At 41.2% G+C, this 20,412-nt stretch overlaps 1 protein-coding gene and 1 non-coding gene across 2 annotated transcripts in view; both read left to right on the top strand.

Annotated features, from left to right (window-relative positions):
* Nucleotides 1–20,412, top strand: part of KCNH5 (potassium voltage-gated channel subfamily H member 5) — a 362,743-nt gene that overhangs the window by 73,718 nt on the left and 268,613 nt on the right. Inside the window, exon 6 of the mRNA XM_062181546.1 lies at nt 5,316–5,708. Within this exon, the coding sequence (XP_062037530.1) occupies nt 5,316–5,708 (393 nt within the window). The remainder of the gene's footprint in view (nt 1–5,315; nt 5,709–20,412) is intronic.
* LOC133751737 (U2 spliceosomal RNA) lies at nt 16,170–16,353 on the top strand. The gene has a single exon (XR_009864840.1). It is a non-coding gene; the product is annotated as a U2 spliceosomal RNA (small nuclear RNA).

The raw sequence follows: 20,412 nt of genomic DNA, 5'->3' as shown, positions 1-20,412 counted from the left end.
TTGTTAGTAAGTCCTACCTGATTTTGCAGCTACTTTCTTTTCTTCTTTAAGTTATCTTATTCTTTCTAAAAATCAAGCTGAAGTGTAGGAGCTTATTTCTGTGACTCCTGGGTTTTATAGTCATGATTCCTTCTGGGTCCTCACTATATCTTATTCAGAGCTTTCTTTTCTCTGCTACACGCAGGGCAAAGACAGTGTGTGTGTGTGTGTGTGTTGTGGGGGTTGCAGCATGGACACAGAGAGGAATATCCTCTATCTCAGCACCAGGAATTTTTTTTTTTTTGAAAAATTTTTTTAATATCATCATTCTTATTTTTGAGGAAGTTTCATTCCTATTTTTTCCCAGCTGATTTTTTTTTTTTTTGCTTTGCCTTTGGATTAATGTTAGTTTTAGTTTTATAAAGTATGTATTTATTTACTTGAGAGGGGAGAGAGAGAGAGCAAGAGAGAGAGAGAGCAAATGAGCTCCCATGTTCTGGTTTACTCACCAAATGCCCGTGACAGCTGGAGTTGGGCCAAGCCAAAGCCAGGAGCCAAGACTTCGTGTTTCACATGGGTAGTAGGAACCCAACCACTTGAGCCGTACCTGCTGCTCCCGCTGTCTGCATTAGCAGGAGGCTGGAGTCAGGAGCAGAGCCGGGGCTAGAACCTACTCACTGCCAGATGAAATGTGGCCAGCCCACCTGGAGGCCTAACAGATGCGCTGAACATCTGCTTCCTGTTATTGCTTTTTCTGTCCATCATCAGTAATTCATAAACCTGAGCCCCATACGGAACTGCTTTCTCTTGGGTTTTAGGCTGATTTCACAGAACCTGCAGTGACAAGGTTTTCAACAGAGATTTAGTCTGTGCTTGTGTGGTACAGCATCTTGGATCTCCTGAAAGACACCCAAAGAAACACCGAGTTAGTACAAGTATATCGTCCTTCCGCTTGTGCTCAAAGGCTTATATAATTTGCTTGACACAGTATATGCTTTTGCTGTGGAATTTCTGGTTCTTTCACTTTTTCCAAGACACATACATTTGATCTGAGTTCCACCTGATCCTCCAAATTTAGAGCAGATTCCCAGCTTCAAAGACTCCAGGTTCCACGTAAGCGGTCGCTTAATTTCTCACGAGCATTGGCATTCTGCTGACCACGTTCAGCTTCCTCACTTTTGTGCTGGGTGGAGGTACAGGAATGCAGCCGTGCGCATCTGTGGACCTCACTCCATCAGAGTCAATGCCCTCAGAAGTTCAGAGATGCAGAATGTTTCTGTGTTGCTACAAAAATGCATCAGAGAAGATGACTTCATTCGCCCTCCACCTAAGGTTTCTTGCTAATGAAGCTGCAGCTCGTATCAGAATGCCTGTACTGAGTTCTACCCAGAGCACATCCTGGGTGACAGCAGATTTTTTTTTTTTTTTTTGACAGGCAGAGTGGATAGTGAGAGAGAGACAGAGAGAAAGGTCTTCCTTTGCCGTTGGTTCACCCTCCAATGGCCGCCGCGGTAGGCACGCTGCGGCCGGCGTACCGCGCTGATCCGATGGCAGGAGCCAGGGGCTTCTCCTGGTCTCCCATGGGGTGCAGGACCCAAGCACTTGGGCCATCCTCCACTGCACTCCCTGGCCACAGCAGAGAGCTGGCCTGGAAGAGGGGCATCTGGGACAGGACCGGTGCCCCGACCGGGACTAGAACCCGGTGTGCCGGCGCCGCAAGGCGGAGGATTAGCCTAGTGAGCCGCGGCGCCGGCCATGACAGCAGATTTTGACTCAAGTACTTGGGTCCCTGCCACCCTCATGGGAGTCCTGGTTGGAGTTGCTGCTACTAGTTTTGTCCTGGCGCAGCCCCTGCTGCTGTGGACATTTGGGGAGCGAACCAGCAGATGGAAGATCTTGCTCTTTGTGTGTGTGTGGGGGGAAGTGGGGGGTGGGGAGGGATGGAGGTGGGAGGGTAGGCTCTGCCTTTCAAATAAAAAATAAGCAGACTTTTGAGAAATCATTAAAAAAAATAAAAAGATCAAAGCCGAAACCTTCACGTCCTTTCTTTGGGCTGTTGTTGCTGTCTTGGTTCCCCTCTTCCTTCATCTCCTCCCCAGTCTCCGCCCCTGCTCCTTTTCCTCCTTCTCATCTAACACGTCTGAGTGCTTGTCCTGCACATGTCACTCTGAAGACCTGCGTCATGGATGGATAAAGGAAAACAACACAAGGGTCTTACCTGGCTGTACACTCTACTCGCCTGGAAAGGTTTCAAAAATATCGATTTTCTAAGAATCCACCCAAGAACAATTTAAGCATTCTCTAGGGGGTCAGTGAAATACATGTGTGTAATATTCAGCTGGAAAAACAAAAATGAAATCTTGTCTTTTGCAACAAAATGGATGTAACTGGAAACCACTGTAGTTAGTGAAATACTCCAGTCCCCCAAAGACAGATATCATATGTTTTTTCGGATCTAGGGTAGCTAATAGATACCTGAAAAGTGAACTGGACATTTCGAGTGTAGACGACTGTTTAGAGCCCGTCTTGTCTCTTCTGTTGAGCAACAGTGTTTTTTTTCCTTCATACTGTTTATTGAACTCTTTTCTTATTATAGGGTTAACCTTCCAGTCATTAAGTGAACTGAAAATAGATCTTTGTGGAAACTGAGAGCAGGAATAGGAGAGGGAGGAGAAAGAGCATGAGTAGGAGGGAGGGTGGGGTGGGAAGTAGCATTATGCTCCTAGATCTGTACGTATGAAATACATGAAACTTGTATAACTTAAATAAAAAAAAAAAAGCTTCCCAGCTGATTCAAGTGTAGTCAGATGTAAGGAGTTTGAACTCAGGTATAGGAATTTTGATCCATCCCATCTCTCAAGGAGAGGCCTCCCATGATGCCAGGGTACTGAGCAGAGTTGGCTTGCGCATTAGCACGATAGGCACAGGGTCTAGGGCCTACAACATGTCTCAGTTTCTATTTAAAGCAGAAGAAAAAAATTAACTATGGGGTAAAAAACTTGAATATTTGATAGTAATATATTTACCTTTGTGCCAGTGATGTCATAGAATTTAATTTTTATATTTTAAATGGGTAAATGTATTCCAAGAAGGCAAGAAGACCTCAGGCCCACAGAGGTGGTGATACAGTCTGGTAGTGTCCGACAGCCAGTGCTTCCTGCTACCCAGCACCCTGACTTTGTTTCCAGAAGGAATTCAGGAACAAGTTAGAGAACAACTAATAGAGGACAGCATAGATGCACACTCCACAGAGAGTAGGGCCTATTCGGAGTGGATTGGCCTGGTCTCTGAATTGTGTTTTAAATTTTATGGGTTGTTTAAGGAAAGGGAAGGTGCGTTCTAATAAAGGGGGGAGGGTGCATTCAAATAAGGGGGAGATACATTCAAATAAGGGGGAGGTGCATTTTAGTAAGGTGGAGGAATATTCATGGTTCTGGGAAGGCGGTGGGAATTTCTCAGGATGTAGCTGTTGCCCCTTTTCACTCCCTGTATGGTCCGATTTTTCCTCTTATGGTGGCTGTTAGGTGTGTGATTTGGCATGCTACTGCTTTACAATGAGCGTGCAATGAGCCACAGGTCAGTCTAGGTCAGCCTTGATCCCCTAAACTGAGCTGGGTTGAGGCAAGGCACCTGTTTATCTTCAGAGCATGGGGAACCAAAACCGTATCCTGCAGTGCTTGGGATCACAGGGACTGTTTTTTCTACTTGGCTCAACTGCTTCCTTGGCTTCCCAGTCTCATTGGCTCTGAGTTTCTGATTTCCCAAGTTTGATTTCTTTGTCCTGAAACCATGGGCTTGTAGATACAGGTAGTAAAATATCAATACTGAGTATGAAGAAAAATTCATATTGAACACAGCAGTTGGAAGGTGGTTCTGTATGATTCTGCATGTATATCAATAGGTCCCAGCATGCAGCTTACACTCCTGGGGAATTTCTTGCTAAGTAATTTAAGACTTTATGGAACAATGTCTTGGGAACTGATAATGTGGACAAACACTTAAAATATGCTAAGCAAATAGTCTTTATAATTTCTAAACTAGGAATAATTATAATTCACAATTAATGAGACTGCTTGCAACATTTTTCACACTAGAAATAGTAATAACGGTTTTCACATATTTAATTTTCAGTTGTATAAACTCTTTTTTCTCCCTAGAAACTCTTTATTTAAGGAATACAAACTTCATGCATTTCATAAATACAACTTGAGGAACATAGCAGTTACATAAATTCTTTGTATGAAAGAAACTAAAATATTTTCCCCAAGTTTCGAATGATACTAGTAGATTTATTTTGCTGTGTGGCATGTAGCTCACAGAGTTATATGCTAATGAGTGTTTTGTTTCTATCTTTTCCTGCATGCAAATGTGTACAGCCTTTATGATTTTCTGACTTAGACTTTCTTGACTGCTGCCTCCCCTTGGTGGCACTAACATTGAGTGATTGGCTGCGTAGGATTGGCAAAGCTGTTATTTAACACACTCCACCTTACCAAACCCTTTACCACGTCTGTTGTCCTGAGCTTTGATGATGATGTGGAGTAAATGTCTTTAATCTGTTCTTCGCAATTTCCAGATTTCAGATTGCAGAAGACAATGCTAAGACCTGTGTATATTACCTTTTCCTAGGGATACTGAAGCCTCTGCTTGGGCTGTCATCTCATTTTTCTCTCATAGTTTAATGGGACCTAATCAGAGTGACTTCTTAAACCCTTGCACTGAACACTTTCCATTTGTGAAATAGGTATAGAGACGCAAACTTGAGTGTTTAGCATTTGCTTTTCCTAAAGTGAATTGGCATCTGGGTTGGGCATGCAAATAATCGTTAAGGCCTCCTTTAAGGGAGAAAAGGGCAAAGCAGGCTGGGCCACGCGTCAGGAACCTTGCTGAGCGTCACACACCAGCAAGCCCAGTAACAACAGGGGTCTGAGGTTCTCCTGGGTCAGCAGGATCCCAGGTGTGTTTCCTGAGGTGCCAAAGACATGTGAACATGGAATTATGAGTGGAGGCACCCAGGAGGCGTTTGAGTCTGGGCTGGCTCACAGCACTAGCGCAGCAGGAACTCTGGAAGAGGACTCCAGCTGTGCTATGTGTCAGAGTTGGCCACCAGAGAGCAGTCGGATGGAACAGCAGGTAGACCAGCTTTGGTAGCATGGTGGGACTCGCAGTGACTTCTTGGAGTGAGCACTGGGACCACGTGGGAGAAGAGGTTGACCAAAGTAGGAAGCCCTGAAACCATGATCAAGAGGGTGTGTGTGACCACTGGGAAGTTTGAATCTATTAGTAACCGTGCAAGGATGACCAAGTCATTTACCTGCATATTTTCTCTGTTTTAGGTTCTTCAGCTGGGCTCAGACATCCTTCCTCAGTATAAACAAGAAGCGCCAAAGACGCCACCGCACATCATTTTACACTATTGTGCTTTTAAAACCACTTGGGACTGGGTGATTTTAATTCTTACCTTTTACACCGCCATCATGGTTCCTTACAACGTTTCTTTCAAAACGAAGCAGAACAACATAGCCTGGCTGGTGCTGGACAGCGTGGTGGACGTGATTTTCCTGGTTGACATTGTTTTAAATTTTCACACGACTTTTGTGGGGCCCGGAGGAGAGGTCATTTCTGACCCCAAACTCATAAGGATGAACTATCTGAAAACGTGGTTTGTGATCGATCTACTCTCCTGTTTACCTTATGACATCATCAATGCCTTTGAAAATGTAGATGAGGTAGGTTTTTTGGTTTTGATTTTTGGGGTATCGTGGATCGTAAGTTTTGAGAACAGCAAGATAAAAGAATTCCACCAGTAATGTACACTTCTTTTTAGCTACCAGTTTCAGTCTTCACCTTACTAAACCTTTGCCACACGTGATCATATTTGATTTTCGTGTTTTTTCTTGGTCTTGATTTCTGGTTGAAAATGCTGATTACTAGTAAAGCAGCTATGGATGAAGGAGAAAAAAGTAGCCACATTTAGGGTCAAACATAATGGCTCCCACTTACCCACAGAGCATATATTCCAAGGCCCCTAGTGGATTCCTGAGACTATATCAAAGAAAATCGTATATTATATATACAGAATGGATGTAACTATGTTTTATACTATACATCATACATATGATAAAGTTCAATTTAAAAGTTAAGCAGAGTAGGAAATAAACAAGAACTATTGATAAAGCAGAGTAATTACAGTAATATACTATACAACGTGTGTGAATGGGCTGCCTCTCTCTGGAAAGAATCAAGACAGATATTTTCAGACCACAATTGACCATGGGTTCCTAAAACCCAGGAATGAGAAACTGTGGCTAAAGGGGACCGCTGTGCGGTTCACAAACTAGGAAACAGACGTAGGGATGAGGAAGTAAATGCGTTTTCGTAGAAGAGCGGGAGCATTTTAAAAGTTTGCATCTGTAGATCTTTCGGTTCTTCACGTCTAGATATGTGTATTAGCAGTGCTGTTAGTAGCAAAAAAGGAAGGAAACATTTATGAGGGAGCAGTTACTGAACTTTCACTGTTTTTGTTTCTTCCTTCCTGGGTAGAAACTCTATTGGATGCATGTGATGTTGCTTCGCTTCAAGCTCCTGGTCCTTCCATGTTACTTGTACAAGTAGAAATTCCTATAATGTGTCATACTGTAAAAGACCACTTTATGCACAGCTTCTTCGCATTGTGTTTTAAAAAGACTTATTTATTTTTATTTGAAAGTCAGAGCTACAGACAGGTTAAGTGAGAAAGAGAGAGGGAAAGAGAGAGAGAGAGAGAGAGAGAGAATCTTCCATCTACTGGTTCACTCCCCATGCAGCTGCAACAGCCAAGGCTGAGCCAGACCAAAGCCAGCAGCCAGGAGTTTCATTCAGGTCTCCCGTGTGGGTGGCAGTGCCCAAACATTTGGACCATCTTCTGCTGCTTTTCCCAGGCCATTAGCAGGGAGCTGTATTGGAAGTGGAGCACCCTGGACATGAACAGTCACCCATATGGGGTGCTGGCTCCACAGGTGGAGTTACCCGCTACCCCACAATGCTGGCCCCAGCCTCTTAGCATTCTAACAATAGAAAATGAGTTATAAGTTGCTACAGTAAACTAATAGGATGCAGCTAAAAATCAAAACGAATGACTAATATATACATGAGTCAGAATAGAATTGTATGTATTATAAAAATGTGTTCTTAATGATAATGTTACTGGCTAAATTTTCCTAAGGATTCTGTTGTGGTAGATTGCGTTGTGTTTTTTAAATAATTTTATTATTGAACATTTCTGATTAATTAATGCTTACACATTTTTCTGTGGTACAGTGCAGCACTTTGACACATACACATAGTATAAGCTGATTAGGCCAGGTCATTGTAGCCTTTCTGTTTTCTCTGCTTTGTTTTTGATGCCAGTCAGCCCCTTTCTTCCAGTTCTTTATACAGTGTATAATACACCACCTTTATACAGTGTATAATACAGCATTGTGAACTGTAGCCACAGCCCTGTGATGGCGACCACTAGAACTTGAACTTCTCTTTGACTGTCTTTGGGTACCTGTTGTCACATTCCTCTTTCCAGCCCCTAGCAATCACTGTTTTAAGTTCAGATGTCACCAAATCATTCACTGTTTTTGTTCCTGTTGTTAACCCTACTTGCACTGAGAGAGAGTTTGAACTTCTTCAGTGACTTTGTTTCACTAAATTTCTATCATCAACTGTAATGCTAATCAACTATAGTGGTATTAAAAATGATTCCCTGCAAAGTTAGGTGTAGAACTTGCATTTTGATAGTGTTCACGTAATTATTACCTTGGAACTTGTGAGAAAAACACGATTGTTGTAACTCTCTTCCTAATTATAGATTCTACTCACATCAAGCTTTTAAAGGTACATTTATTTCTCCTAAGTACACCCTTTGGAGAGGGCTAATGGGAGTTAATTTTGAAAATGCTAATCATATGAAAGAAGAAATAATAAGCAACACTTATATATCACTAGCTACTTGGATTATTACATTCATGCCTTGAGACTGTTTACTTAGAACATAGACCTGAATATTCTAATAAAATTAATCACTCAACATGTGGAATCTAAAAAAAGTTTATCTCAGAGAAGTAGAGAGAATTGTGATTGCCAGGTGCTGGGGGAGAACTGGGAAGATGTGGGTCCAAGAACACAAAATTTCGGTTAGACCAGAGGGGAAGTTCAGGAAATCCATTATACAGCATGATGACCATAGTCCACAAGACTGTATTATTCAGAATCGAGAGAGTGGTTATAAGAGAGTGGAGATATGCTTTTACACAAAAACATGAGGTAACACATTCGTTAACTAGATAGATGGATTCATTCCACAGCAAATGTATACTACTAAGCATCATGTTGTACACAGTAAGTACATATAATGGCTATCACCCCAAAACCCCAAAAAACAATAAATGCTGGTGAAGATGTGGGGAAAAAAGTGCCTTAGTCCACTGTTGGTGGGAATGTAAACTGGCACAATCACTGTGGAAGGCTGTGTGAAGATTCCTCAGAAATCTGAAGATAGATCTGCCATATGACCCAGCCATCCCACTCCTGGGAACTTACCCAAGGGGAATGAAATCAGCATATGGAAGAGGTATCTGTACCCTTGTGTTCCTTGCAGCCCAATTCACAATGGCTAAGATATGGAATCAACCCAAATGTCAATCAGCTGATGAACAGATAAAGAAAATGTGGTATATATATATATATATATATGAAACACCATTCAGCCCTAAAAAATAATGAAATCCTATCTTTTGCAACAAAATGGATGCAACTGGAAACCGTTATACTTGGTGAAATTAGCCAGTCCCTAAAAGACAAATATCATATGTTTTCTATGATTTGTGGCAGTTATACAGAAGATAAAAATGTATAGGAATGAAATGGATATGTTGTGATATGACTATTGCTTTTAGCCCTTGTTTGTACTCCTGTGGAATTATGGTCTCCTTACTTTTTCCTGGGTAGTGGTGAATTAAGCCTGTGATTATAGGAGTTGAAATTGTGTCTTTGCAAAAATTTAATAAAAAAGAAGGAAGGAAAGAGGGGGATGAAGGAGAGGGGTAGGGGCGGGAGGGAAGATTGGCTATCATTTTAGAACAGTACCTATGAAATACATGAAATCTATTCACTTCGTATTAATAAAACAAATCATCAAAAGATTAGCTAAATCCATAGAAAATACATTATATTACATAATTTCAAATATACTTATGAGTATAAATATATATAATTTGATGATATGCTAATATATTATTTTAAAAGATCTTCATCCTCACTCATAGAAAGAAAATACTAAAGTAAGGCTACCCTGAAACATCATTTTAGTCATCATTTTGTAAAGGTAGAAACTGTTAAACTCTTGGCTGGTGTGTAAGGTGGCTAAGGTGATGGACCACTCGGGTCTCGCCTCACAAACAGCTGCCGTGAGGGCACAGGCCAGGGTGTCCCGGTCCAGCTCCTGGAGCTCCTGGAGAAGCCGCTGGTTGTTGGTGTCTCTTTTGAACCTAGCATTCAGTGCTATCTCTTTGGTAGCTTGACATTGGACTTAGTAGGAGTATTAGAATCACAGAGAGTAGCCAGTACCACAAATCAAGAGCTATTTTTAGAAAACAGTCAACTTTCTGTAGAGTCAGTTGTTACTCTTTGCCAGCAAACCGCTGAGGCTGAGCGCAGCCGACCAAGGCTTCTGCTCCCCTGCGGCAGCTCACACGCTGAAGCCAGGTTTCCCCCACGTCCCTGCTGCTCCCAGCCAGTGACTGGGTGGTGGATCTCCCGTGATTAGTCTGCTCCCACTACTTTGCTCTGGGCTCCACACTGGCTGTGTTGAGGTCTGAGTTCCTGCTCTCACTCACCTCGTCCTTCCCTTCGGCACAGGTGTCAGACTTTCACTGTGTTCTGCAGGCTCACCTGGTTTCCCTCCACCTCCCTTAAATTTCCCAGACCTTCATCACAGTAAATTTTCTGCACAAATAATCCCCATTTGGCCTCTGAACTGATAAAGCGCAATGTGAGGCTGGGCACTGAGACACTGGAATGACTTTTTTTTTTTTTTTTTTTAAAAGGGCAGACCCTAGAAGCAACCACTTCAAAGTGTTCAGGGAATTGAATTTTTTTTGTTATTTGCTTCCAGGCTACCAAATGATGAGATTATATTCCTTCCCGCCTGGTTTTTCAGGTTTAGGCTTTGTTTTTAACTTCTCACTGTGGAAGATGAGATTCTAGTCCCATTTTCTACCTGCTCTCATTATATACATGCACCATTTTTATCACTTTATTCTTGCAGTGTAGGTTTATCATTCTTTGTTTTAATAAATGTTAGGCATTTACATGGTTATGAATACAAATTTGATCTTAATGGCTGAGCCTTGCCATGTACTAAGAATACTTTTCTTTGTTTGCACTTTCTATTTCCTCAGGAGTTGATAGATGTTTCTTTGTTATTTGCTTAGTTTTCTCCGTACTTATCACTAATTCAGCCACTAAGCTCTCTGCCAATTATCTACATCTGCATTCACTGCATAGATGGAAGAGAGATCGTTTTAATATCATTTCCTTAAATAGACTTCTCTTCACGCCACCCTCACACTTGGTGGATAGTTTGATGGGCTGTCATATTCTAGATAGAGATCATTTTCCATCGACATTTTGGAAGATAGAGTTCTGTTGCACTCTGCCTTCCAGTAGTTTTGTTCGAGATACTTGACGCCGGTGTGGTTTCCAATCCTTTATGCATGTGTCCTGTTTTTTCTTTCTAGAAGTTTCATACATCTTCTCTGTCCCAGGACCCTGAGCTTTCCCAACAATACGCCTTAGTGTGGGTGCACTTTGTTGTTTTTTATGGGTACCAACGAGGTGGCCTTGTTCAGTCTGGGCATGAAAGCATGTCTTCTGTCTTGATTTTTTAGAAATGATAATTTTTCCCACCCCTCTCTACTTTTTCCTATATTTATCTCTTTCTAAAACTCCTTTTATTAATATATTGTACATACTAAATAATCCTTTAATTTGCTTAATTTTTTTTCTTTCCTGTTTTCAGCTCCTTTATTTTTTGCTACATTTTCTGAGAGATTTCTTCAATATTATCTTCTAATTTATTTGTCGCTAATAATGCTTTTTAGCTTAAGGTCTATTTTGCTAGATACTAATAAAGTTAAATTAACTAAGTATATTTAGTATGTACTTGCACATTTCTATCTTTCAATTTAGATTCTGAGAGTCTCTTTAAAAGGACGAGTTTAATCTGTTATATTCATTGTGATTAATTACATCTTGATTAACTTAGGGCATCTGCTTTTACATTTTTAAATGCTTTTTAAAATTTTTTTACTTTTTTCTATTCTTTTTGTTTCTTCTGTTCTTTATTTATTGAGCTTTTGTTTAATCCCCTGGATTCTTTCCACAATTTTGGAGGTTTATCAGTTAGTTAGTTACTCTTAGGTTTTTTAGTTTTTTTTTTTTTTTTTTTGACAGGCAGAGTGGACAGTGAGAGAGAGAGAGAAAGGTCTTCCTTGCCGTTGGTTCACCCTGCAATGGCCGCCGCGGCCTGTGCACTGCGGCCGGCGCACCTTGCTGATCTGAAGGCAGGAGCCAGGTGCTTCTCCTGGTCTCCCATGGGGTGCAGGGCCCAAGCACTTGGGCCATCCTCCACTGCACTCCCGGGCCACAGCAGAGAGCTGGCCTGGAAGAGGGGCAACCGGGACAGAATCCAGCGCCCCGACCGGGACTAGAACCTGGTGTGCCGGTGCCGCAAGGCTGAGGATTAGCCTATTGAGCCGTGGCGCCGGCCTACTCTTAGGTTTTTAACACCAGTGTTTTATTTAACAAATTCCAAAAACTTGCCAAGTGTCTAACTTTCTTCTTAATAGTTCAAGGACCTCTGTTCATCTTCTGTTTTTTAGGTGATTATTGTCTTATTTTGAATGTCAGCTTTTAATTATGCCATTGTTGTTCTATTTAATTGCTAGTGCATATTTAGATTTATGCACATGGTTGTCAGTTTCTTTGCTGATTCTGTTTTATGAATTCCTTGCCTACTTCTGGTTTTGTTCCTCTAGATTGGCTCTTTATTATCCATCATTTAACATCCGTCTTTCTGGAACACACCTCTTTCTGGAAGCCTTCCTGAACTATTCACAAGCAGCTCTAATTTCTGTCTTAATCATATTTCATCTTCACTCATGTACGTGTGTTATTATGGCTAGAATGATTTTTCTTTAGTTGCATTATTATTATCATTAAAAGCATTATTGCTGTTGTTGAATGATCTTGTTTGTCATATATATTTTTAGTGAGACTTTGGGTGGCTACTCTCACTCTGTGTCCATATTGTGGAAAAAGGGAAGGAATGATTATTATTTTATCAGAAGGTGGCAATAAAGAATGAACAAAGAAAGATATACTAATGACTTTTGCTTGTAGAATTCTGCAATTGGGATATTATCTTATTTTTTGATATCTTTTTAAAATTTATTTGACAGAGTAAGATAGAGAGAGACAGAGAGAAAGGTCTTCCTTCTGTTGGTTCACCCCCAAATGGCCACTATGGCCGGAGCTGCGCCGATCCGATGCCAGGAGCCAGGCGCTTCCTCCTGGTCTCCCACACAGGTGCAGGGCCTAAGGAGCTGGGCCATCCTCCACTGCCCTCTCGGGCCACAGCAGAGAGCTGGACTGGAAGAGGAGCAACCAGGACTAGAACCCGGCACCCATGTGGGATGCCAGCACCACAGGCAGAGGATTAACCAAGTGAGCCATGGCTCTGGCCCAAAGGACATTATTTTATTGTTTAGAAACTTTATTGCTGGCCAGTGCTGTGGCTCACTTGGCTAATCCTCCACCTGTGGCGCCGGCACCCCAGGTTCTAGTCCTGGTTGGGGCACCGGATTCTGTCCCGGTTACTCCTCTTCCAGTCCAGCTCTCTGCTGTGGCCTGGGAGTGCAGTGGAGGATGGCGCAAGTGCTTGGGCCCTGCACCCCATGGGAGACCAGGAGGAAGCACCTGGTTCCTGGCTTTGGATTGGCGCAGCGCTGGCTGTAGCAGCCATTAGGGGGGTGAACCAACGGAAAGGAAGACCTTTCTCTCTGTCTCTAACTCAGCCTGTCAAAAAAAAAAAAAAACCAAATAACTTTATTGCTTTTTATTATTTTAATTTAATTATTTTAATTATTCATGGGGTACAGCATGATAAGTAAACACATAATTCAATGTGTGAAGATGAAATCAATTTGTTAGCATTTCCATCTCTTTAAACATTGGTAAAAACATTTATTGATTAAAAACTGTCCCCATTTGTGAGGCGTGGTGTGACAATTCCGCAAGTGTATGCACTGTGTGTACTGATGAAATCAGGGTTGCTGGTGTTTCCTTCTCCATGTCACCACTTAGCGATGGAGACTTCCTGCTCCTCTCTTTGTTTCCTTAGCTGGTCTATAAACCTTGTGATGCTGAAGAATGTGTCTTGCATCCCCTTAGTACTCCCTCACTGCACTTAATGCACTTAGGTGATGCACTGACATGAAGCAATGAAGCGTTAGCAAGGTTTCGGTAAACTGTGCAATGACACAGACATAAAATAGGGCGTAAACATGAAGTGCACCAGTGGGGACTTGGGAGTAAGAGGATACAAGTCTGAAAATTGCAGTGTAATCCTTAATATGAGGCTGGGGCAGAATAACTTGGAGGACTTGCCAAGATGATTTATTTTCAGGATTGTTGACATGGTCTCTAAAGGTAACTGAATTTGTGAAATCCTTGAACAGGGTATGTGATTCTTTAGAGAAAACTGTGAGGCAGGAAAGAGAGAGAACATTCAGGAAAGCATTCTGTCTGAAAAGAAAGAGGACAGAGTCCCCAGAATTCATAAACAGAGGTAAAGATATTTTTATGGAAAATCCGGAGGATGTTGTGTGCGTTTGACTATCTAGCTTTGAGAGGTTCAGGGAGCTTGATTGACAGGAGGTTTGGGGAGCTGGACCACAGGTCACCAGAGAAGGGTGGGGTAGCTGCCAGGAACGTGTGGGTTAGTAGCGTGGTGGAGGAGTGGGCAAACAGTACAGGGGACTTAGATGACAGTGAGAGGTGTTATTACTAATTGGCAAGCCTGACAAACTAGGACATAACAGAATAAAACGGAAAAATCGCTCACGCATCGGTCAGGAGGAAAACTGAATGGGCCAACCACGGCTGAGTGGAATAATATAGATATTTTTAATTTTCCAAAAAGTTTATGGAAATTAATTTTCTAAAGTATTGCTTCTTCATTAATTATGCTGGTTAAGCTGCCACATGCATTATTTCCACTTACTCTATATCTACATTGATAATTTTCAATTTTTGGTCATCAAAAGTAGAATTGGAAGTCAGAAAGGTGAATTATGCTTGTAGAGTTCAGTGATTTATGTCAGCCTGCAGTCTGTCTTGTCTCTTATGTTGCCATCTCAGATCTTGCACCAAGAACAGCATGTTGGGAACTGTCATTTTATATATTGGGTTATGATTTCTTTTTTATTAAAGCAGATAGATAATTTTTTAATTTTTTTTAATTTTTGACAGGCAGAGTGGACAGTGAGAGAGAGAGAGAGAGAGAGACAGAGAGAAAGGTCTTCCTTTACCATTGGTTCACCCTCCAATGGCCGCCGTGGCCAGCGCACCACGCTGATCCGAAGGCAGGAGCCAGGTGCTTCTCCTGGTCTCCCATGGGGTGCAGGGCTCAAGCACTTGGGCCATCCTCCACTGCACTCCCGGGCCATAGCAGAGAGCTGGCCTGGAAGAGGGGCAACCAGGACAGAATCCGGCACCCCGACCGGGACTAGAACCCGGTGTGCCGGTGCCACTAGGCGGAGGATTAGCCTGTTGAGCTATGGCGCTGACCTAAAGCATATAGATAATTTAATGTTTGAAGAGTATAGATAGGAATTGCTTGATTTTTCTGTTTTACTTTTCCCACAAGTTTAGAAAAATATTTGCTTTGTTTATTTCTTTGCAAGGCAGAGTGACACAGAGAAAGGGAGAGACAGAAAGACAGAGATAGCTTCCAACCACTGGTTCTTTTCCCATGTGGCTTCAATTGCTGAGTCTGAAGCCGGAGCCAGGAATTCCATGTAGGTCTCCCACATGGGGCAGGGACCCACGCACTTGGAACATTATCCACTGCTGTCTCAGGTGCATTAGCCAGAAGCTGCATTGGAAACAGAGCAGCCAGAATTCAAACTGATGTGGATGCTGCCGTTGCAAGAGGTGGCCCCCGCTTTCTTGCTTTTTAATCTTATGAAGTCCATGGAAACACAACCTATATTAGTCAGTTTTATGCTGGCGTTACAAATCACTGACTGATTTAGAAAGAGCCTAAATTTGTTAAAATTCGAGAGGCTGGGAGGTCCAAGATAAAGCATCTGTTGTGTGGTGGCCGTTTGGCTGCGTTTTTGCAGGGCAGAAGATGAAAGGGCAAGTGAGACTAACATTGTCTTCTCATGACAAAAAGTGGAAGGGCGCGAGCCACTGCTGCAAGTCCTTTGTCAAGCATCATTCTGTAGGGTGGGGCCCTCATGCCTCAAACACCCCATCAAGTCCCATCTCCAACAGTGTTGCATGGAGGGTTAAGTTTCAACATGAATTTTGAAGGGGACAGAAGCATTCACGGATGGAACGTCCCAGTCCTCCTTGGAGTTGATTCTATTTCCTTTTCACTGCATTTCCCAGCGCGTAGTAGAATTCCAACCCTGAGTAGAACTGAGTAGAAAACACTCTGCTTTAAATCTTGAGTTTGTAAAAACAATGAGACTTTAGAAAAGATAAAAACCTTTTATTTTTGAGCGGTTTTAGGTTTACAGCAAAATTAAGGGAAAGGTTAAGAAATTTCCAATACATCCCTTGTCCCCATGCATGCAAGACTCCACCACTGTCAGAATCTCACAGAAGACTTGTGTGTGTGCTAGCAGTTAATACACCTGCAGGGGTACATCATTATATTCCAAAGTCCACAGCTTACATTAGGATTCATTTTGGTTTTATACATGCTATGAGTGTGGGCAAATGCATGATGACAGTCATCCACCACTGCGGTATCACTTAAGTTAGTTTCACTTTCCCAAAAATTCTCCTTATTCTCCTTATTCCTCCTTCCCTCCCCATCTAGCCCTGGTACTCATTTTCCCTTAAAGGGTCTCCATAGTTGGGCCTTTCCCATCACTTCTCGGCCTTTTGGCTAAGATCAAGTGTAGTTGGGCCTTTCCCAAGTATTGTAAGTTGGAATCATGTGTTGTCTAGTCCATTTATATTGGCTTCTTTCACTTGGTAGTATACCTGAAGATTTGTCCATGTGTTTTCACAGCTTGATAGCTCACTATTTCTTAGTGCTTAAAAACGTATCATTGTCTGGATATATCACAGATTATTTGCCCACCTGCTGATGAACATCTTGGGTGCTTCCGAGTTTTGGCAATTATGAATAAAGATGCTATAAATATTAGTGTGTAGGTTTGTATGTGGACATAAATTTTCAACACATTGGAGTAAATTGAGACGCATGCTTGCTGGGCCATATGGTAATGGTGTGTTTAGTTTTGTGAGACGCTGCCAAACTGTCTTCCAAATGGCTATGCCGTTATGCGTATCCTTTCAGCAGTAAGCGAGGGTTTCTGTTGTTCCACGTCAGTGCCAGCATTTATTGTTGTCAGTGTTTTGGATTTTGGCCATTTGAATAGATGTGGCGTAGTTTCTTATTTACTTATTTGAAAGTCAGAGTTACACAGAGAGAGGAGAGGCAGAGAGAGAGAGAGGTCTTCCATCTGCTGGTTCACTCCCCAACTGGCCACAATGGCCGGAGCTGCATCCATCCGAAGCCAGGAGCCAGGAGCTTCTTCCGGGTCTCCCACGTGGGTGCAGGGGCCCAAGGACTTGGGCCATCTTCTACTGCTTTCCCAGGTCATAGCAGAGAGCTGGATCAGAAGTGGAGCATCCAGGTCTCTAACTGGCGCCCATATGGGATGCCGGCACTGCAGGCAGTGGCTTTACCACTACACCACAGTGCCGGCCAGCCCCAGTTTCTTATTTTAATTTACTGTTTCCTAATGACAAATGCTAAACATTTGTGATTGTTGTGTCTCTTGTCTTTGATGAAGTGCCTGTGTAGAAATTTTGTCTATTTTTAAAATGCGTTACTTATTTTCTTATTGTTGAGTGCCAAAAATATGTATATTTTGGGAAACAGTTCTTTATCAGATTTTTCCCCAAAACATTTTTTTAAAAGATTTATTTATTTATTTTAAAGACAGAGTTAGAGAGAGAGAGAGAGAGAGAGAGAGAGAGAAATCTTTCATCTGCTGATTCACTGCCCAAATGGCTGCAACTGTCAGAGCTGGGCAGGAACAAAGCCAGGAGCCAGGAGCTTCTCCCAGGTCTCCCACATGGGTGCATGGGCCTAAGCACCTGGAGCATCTTCCACTGCTTTCCCTGGTGCATTAGCAAGGAGCTGCATTGGAAGTGGAGCAGCCGGGAAACAAACTAGGGCCCATGATATGAAGCATGGTTTAACCTTCTACGCCACAGCGCCAGACCCTCAAATATTTCTTGCTCTCTTGACAGTGTCTCCCAGAGCAGTTTTTAATTTTAATGAAATCCATCCTGTCAGTTATTTCTTTCTGGGATTGTGCCTTTGGTGTTGCATCTAAGAGGTTTTCGCTGTGGTTTTGCCGTAACCCACGCCATCTGGGTTTTCTCTTACATTATCCTCTAGGAGTTTTATAGCTTTATATTTTACACTTAGGGTTAAATTTTGAGTTGATTTTCTTGACAGATATAAAGTGGGTGACTAGATTCTTTTTTTTTTTTTCATGTAGTTATCCAGTTGTTTCATTGTCATTCTTGAAAAGAATGTGCTAGCACTTTGCTTTTTTGGTCAAAGATTATTTGAGTGTATTTGTGTAGGTCTGTTTCTGGGCCTGCTCCTTACTTCTATTAGTCTGTTTTTCTATTCTTTCACCAATACTCTGCTCTTTTGATTGATGTAGCTTTATAGTAAGTTTTGAAGTTGTGCAGTGTTAATCCTCCAACTTCATTGTTCTTCAATATTGTGTTGGCTGTCCTGAATTTTTCCCCTCTCTATATGGACTTTAGAATCAGCTTCTTAATGTCCACAAAATAACTTGCTAGACTTTTTATAGATTTTTTTGTATTTATAGACAAAGTTAGGAAGAACTGACATTTGATAATATTGAGTCTTCCTACCTGTGAACATGTTCAGAGGAATATTTCTCCATTTATTTATTTATTCTTTGATATCGTTTGTCACAATTTGTAGTTTTCCTCATGTAGATTCTGTGTACATCTTACTAGGTTTATATTTAAGTATTTCAGTTTGGGGAGTTTTAAAGTAAACAGTATTATATTCTTAATTTCAAATTCTACTGTGTATCTTGCAACTCTGCTATACTCACTTTAAAAAAAAAATTACTTATTTACTTGAAAGAGTTACAGAGAGAGAGGGCCAGACATGGAGACAGAGTCTTTTGTCTGCTAGTTCACTCCCTAAATGCTTACAATAGTCAGGGGTGGGTTGGGCTAAAGCCAAAAGCCTGGAGCTCCAGCAGGGCCTCCGACATGGGTGGTAGGGTCTCAAGCATTCAGGCCATCATCTCCTGCTTTCCTAGGCACATTATCAAGGAAATAGAGCAGCCAAGACTGAAACTGGCACTCACGTGGGATGCCTGTTTCACAGGCGGTGGCTTAACCCGCCTGTGCCTCAATGCCAGCCCACTATAATCACTTCTTAGTTCCAGGGTTTTTGTTTTGGCTTTTTTTTTTTTTTTTTGATTTATTTGAATTTTCTACAACTACAATCATGTCATCTGCTGACAAAGAGAGTTTTCTTTCTTCCTTCCCAAGCAGTGCACACTTTATTTCCTTCGTTTATCTTATTGCATGAGGTAGTACAGCCAGTATGCATTTGAAAAGAGGTAGTGAGTGGCGCCACGCTCGCCTTGTTTCTCATCTCCGTGGGAAAGTTTCTAGTTTCTCCCATCCAAGTACTAACCAGGCCCCACCCTGCTTAGCTTCCTAGATCAGATGAGATCAGGTGCGTGCAGGGGGTAGGGCCACAAACACTTCTGCTTCCTTACTGGTAAGCACGATGTTAGCTGTAGGTCCTCTGCAGATGTGCTTTATCAAGTTAATGAACTTCCTCCTTGTTTTGTGTTTGATGGGAGTTTTATCATGAGTACGTGTCAGATCTTATCAAACACTTTCTGTGTCTATTGATTTAATCATCATGTGATTTTTTTTTTGGCAGATTTTAGCCTATTGATGTAATGGCTTGCATTAATTGATCTTCAGATGTTAAATTTGCCTTGCACATCTGGGATAAATTCACTTGGTCTGGTGTACAATTTTGTATCCACTATTGAATGCAATTTGTCGATATATTGTTGAGGATTTTCTGCGTCTGTGTTCCTAAGAGACATTGTATGTTTTCTTGGAACTTCTTTGTCTGGTTTTTGTATTAGGGTAATGCTGTCCTCATAAAATGATTTAAGAAATAGTCCCTCTACTTAGAATCCTCTGGAGAAGATCATAGACAATGGTATAATTTCTTCCTTAAATATTGGGGAGAATTTACATATGAACCCACTTCAGCATGATGCTTTCTGTTTGGGAAGTTATTAATTAGTAACTTAAATTATTAAATGAACATAAACCTATTCAGACTGTCTTTTTTCCTCTGTGTGAGTTTTGCAAGTGTACCTTTCAAGGAGTTGGTCTGTTTCTTCTAGATTATCAAATTTGTTAGCAGAGAGTTGTTCAAAGATACTCTTTAGTCTCTTAATGTCAGCAGATTTGTCATAGTATTTTCTCTTTCATTCCTGATATTATTGATTTCTGACCCTCTCATCTTCCTACTTATTCTCTCTACAGGCTTAGTGATTTTATTGATCTTTTCAAAGAACCAACTTTTGATTTTGTTTATTTTTCTTTATTGATTTTCTGCTTTAACTTTCTTTGATTTTTCTCAATTTTTCTTATTTTTCTTATTCTTTTTTATTATTTTTGACTTTATTTCTAATTTGCTAAGGTGGAAACTTAAATTGTCAATCTTAGCATTTTTTTTTCTAGTATTTTCATTTAAGGGTAGAAATTTCTCCCTGTTCACAGTTTTCACCATATCCCACAAATTTTACCTTGTATCTTCCCTTTGATATAAGTCAAAATATTTTAAATTTTTCTTGAGATACCTTATTTGACTCATGTTATTTAGAAATACATTGTTTAATCTCCAAATACTTTGGGATTTTCCAGATATTCTGTAATTGATCCCAGAAGCACTTTTTAAATGTTTAATCTCTTGACAATAATAGTGATTATAATAAAAGTTATTTTTAGTTGAAAATTGGATATTAATTACTCAATTATTATTATTAATTAATTATATTTCAT

This window comes from Lepus europaeus, chromosome 22 (assembly GCF_033115175.1).
Source record: "Lepus europaeus isolate LE1 chromosome 22, mLepTim1.pri, whole genome shotgun sequence".
In the NCBI taxonomy this organism is placed as follows: Eukaryota; Metazoa; Chordata; class Mammalia; order Lagomorpha; family Leporidae; genus Lepus; species Lepus europaeus.
Note: the sequence above shows the minus strand (reverse complement) of the source record. Positions and strands in the feature narration are given on the sequence as shown.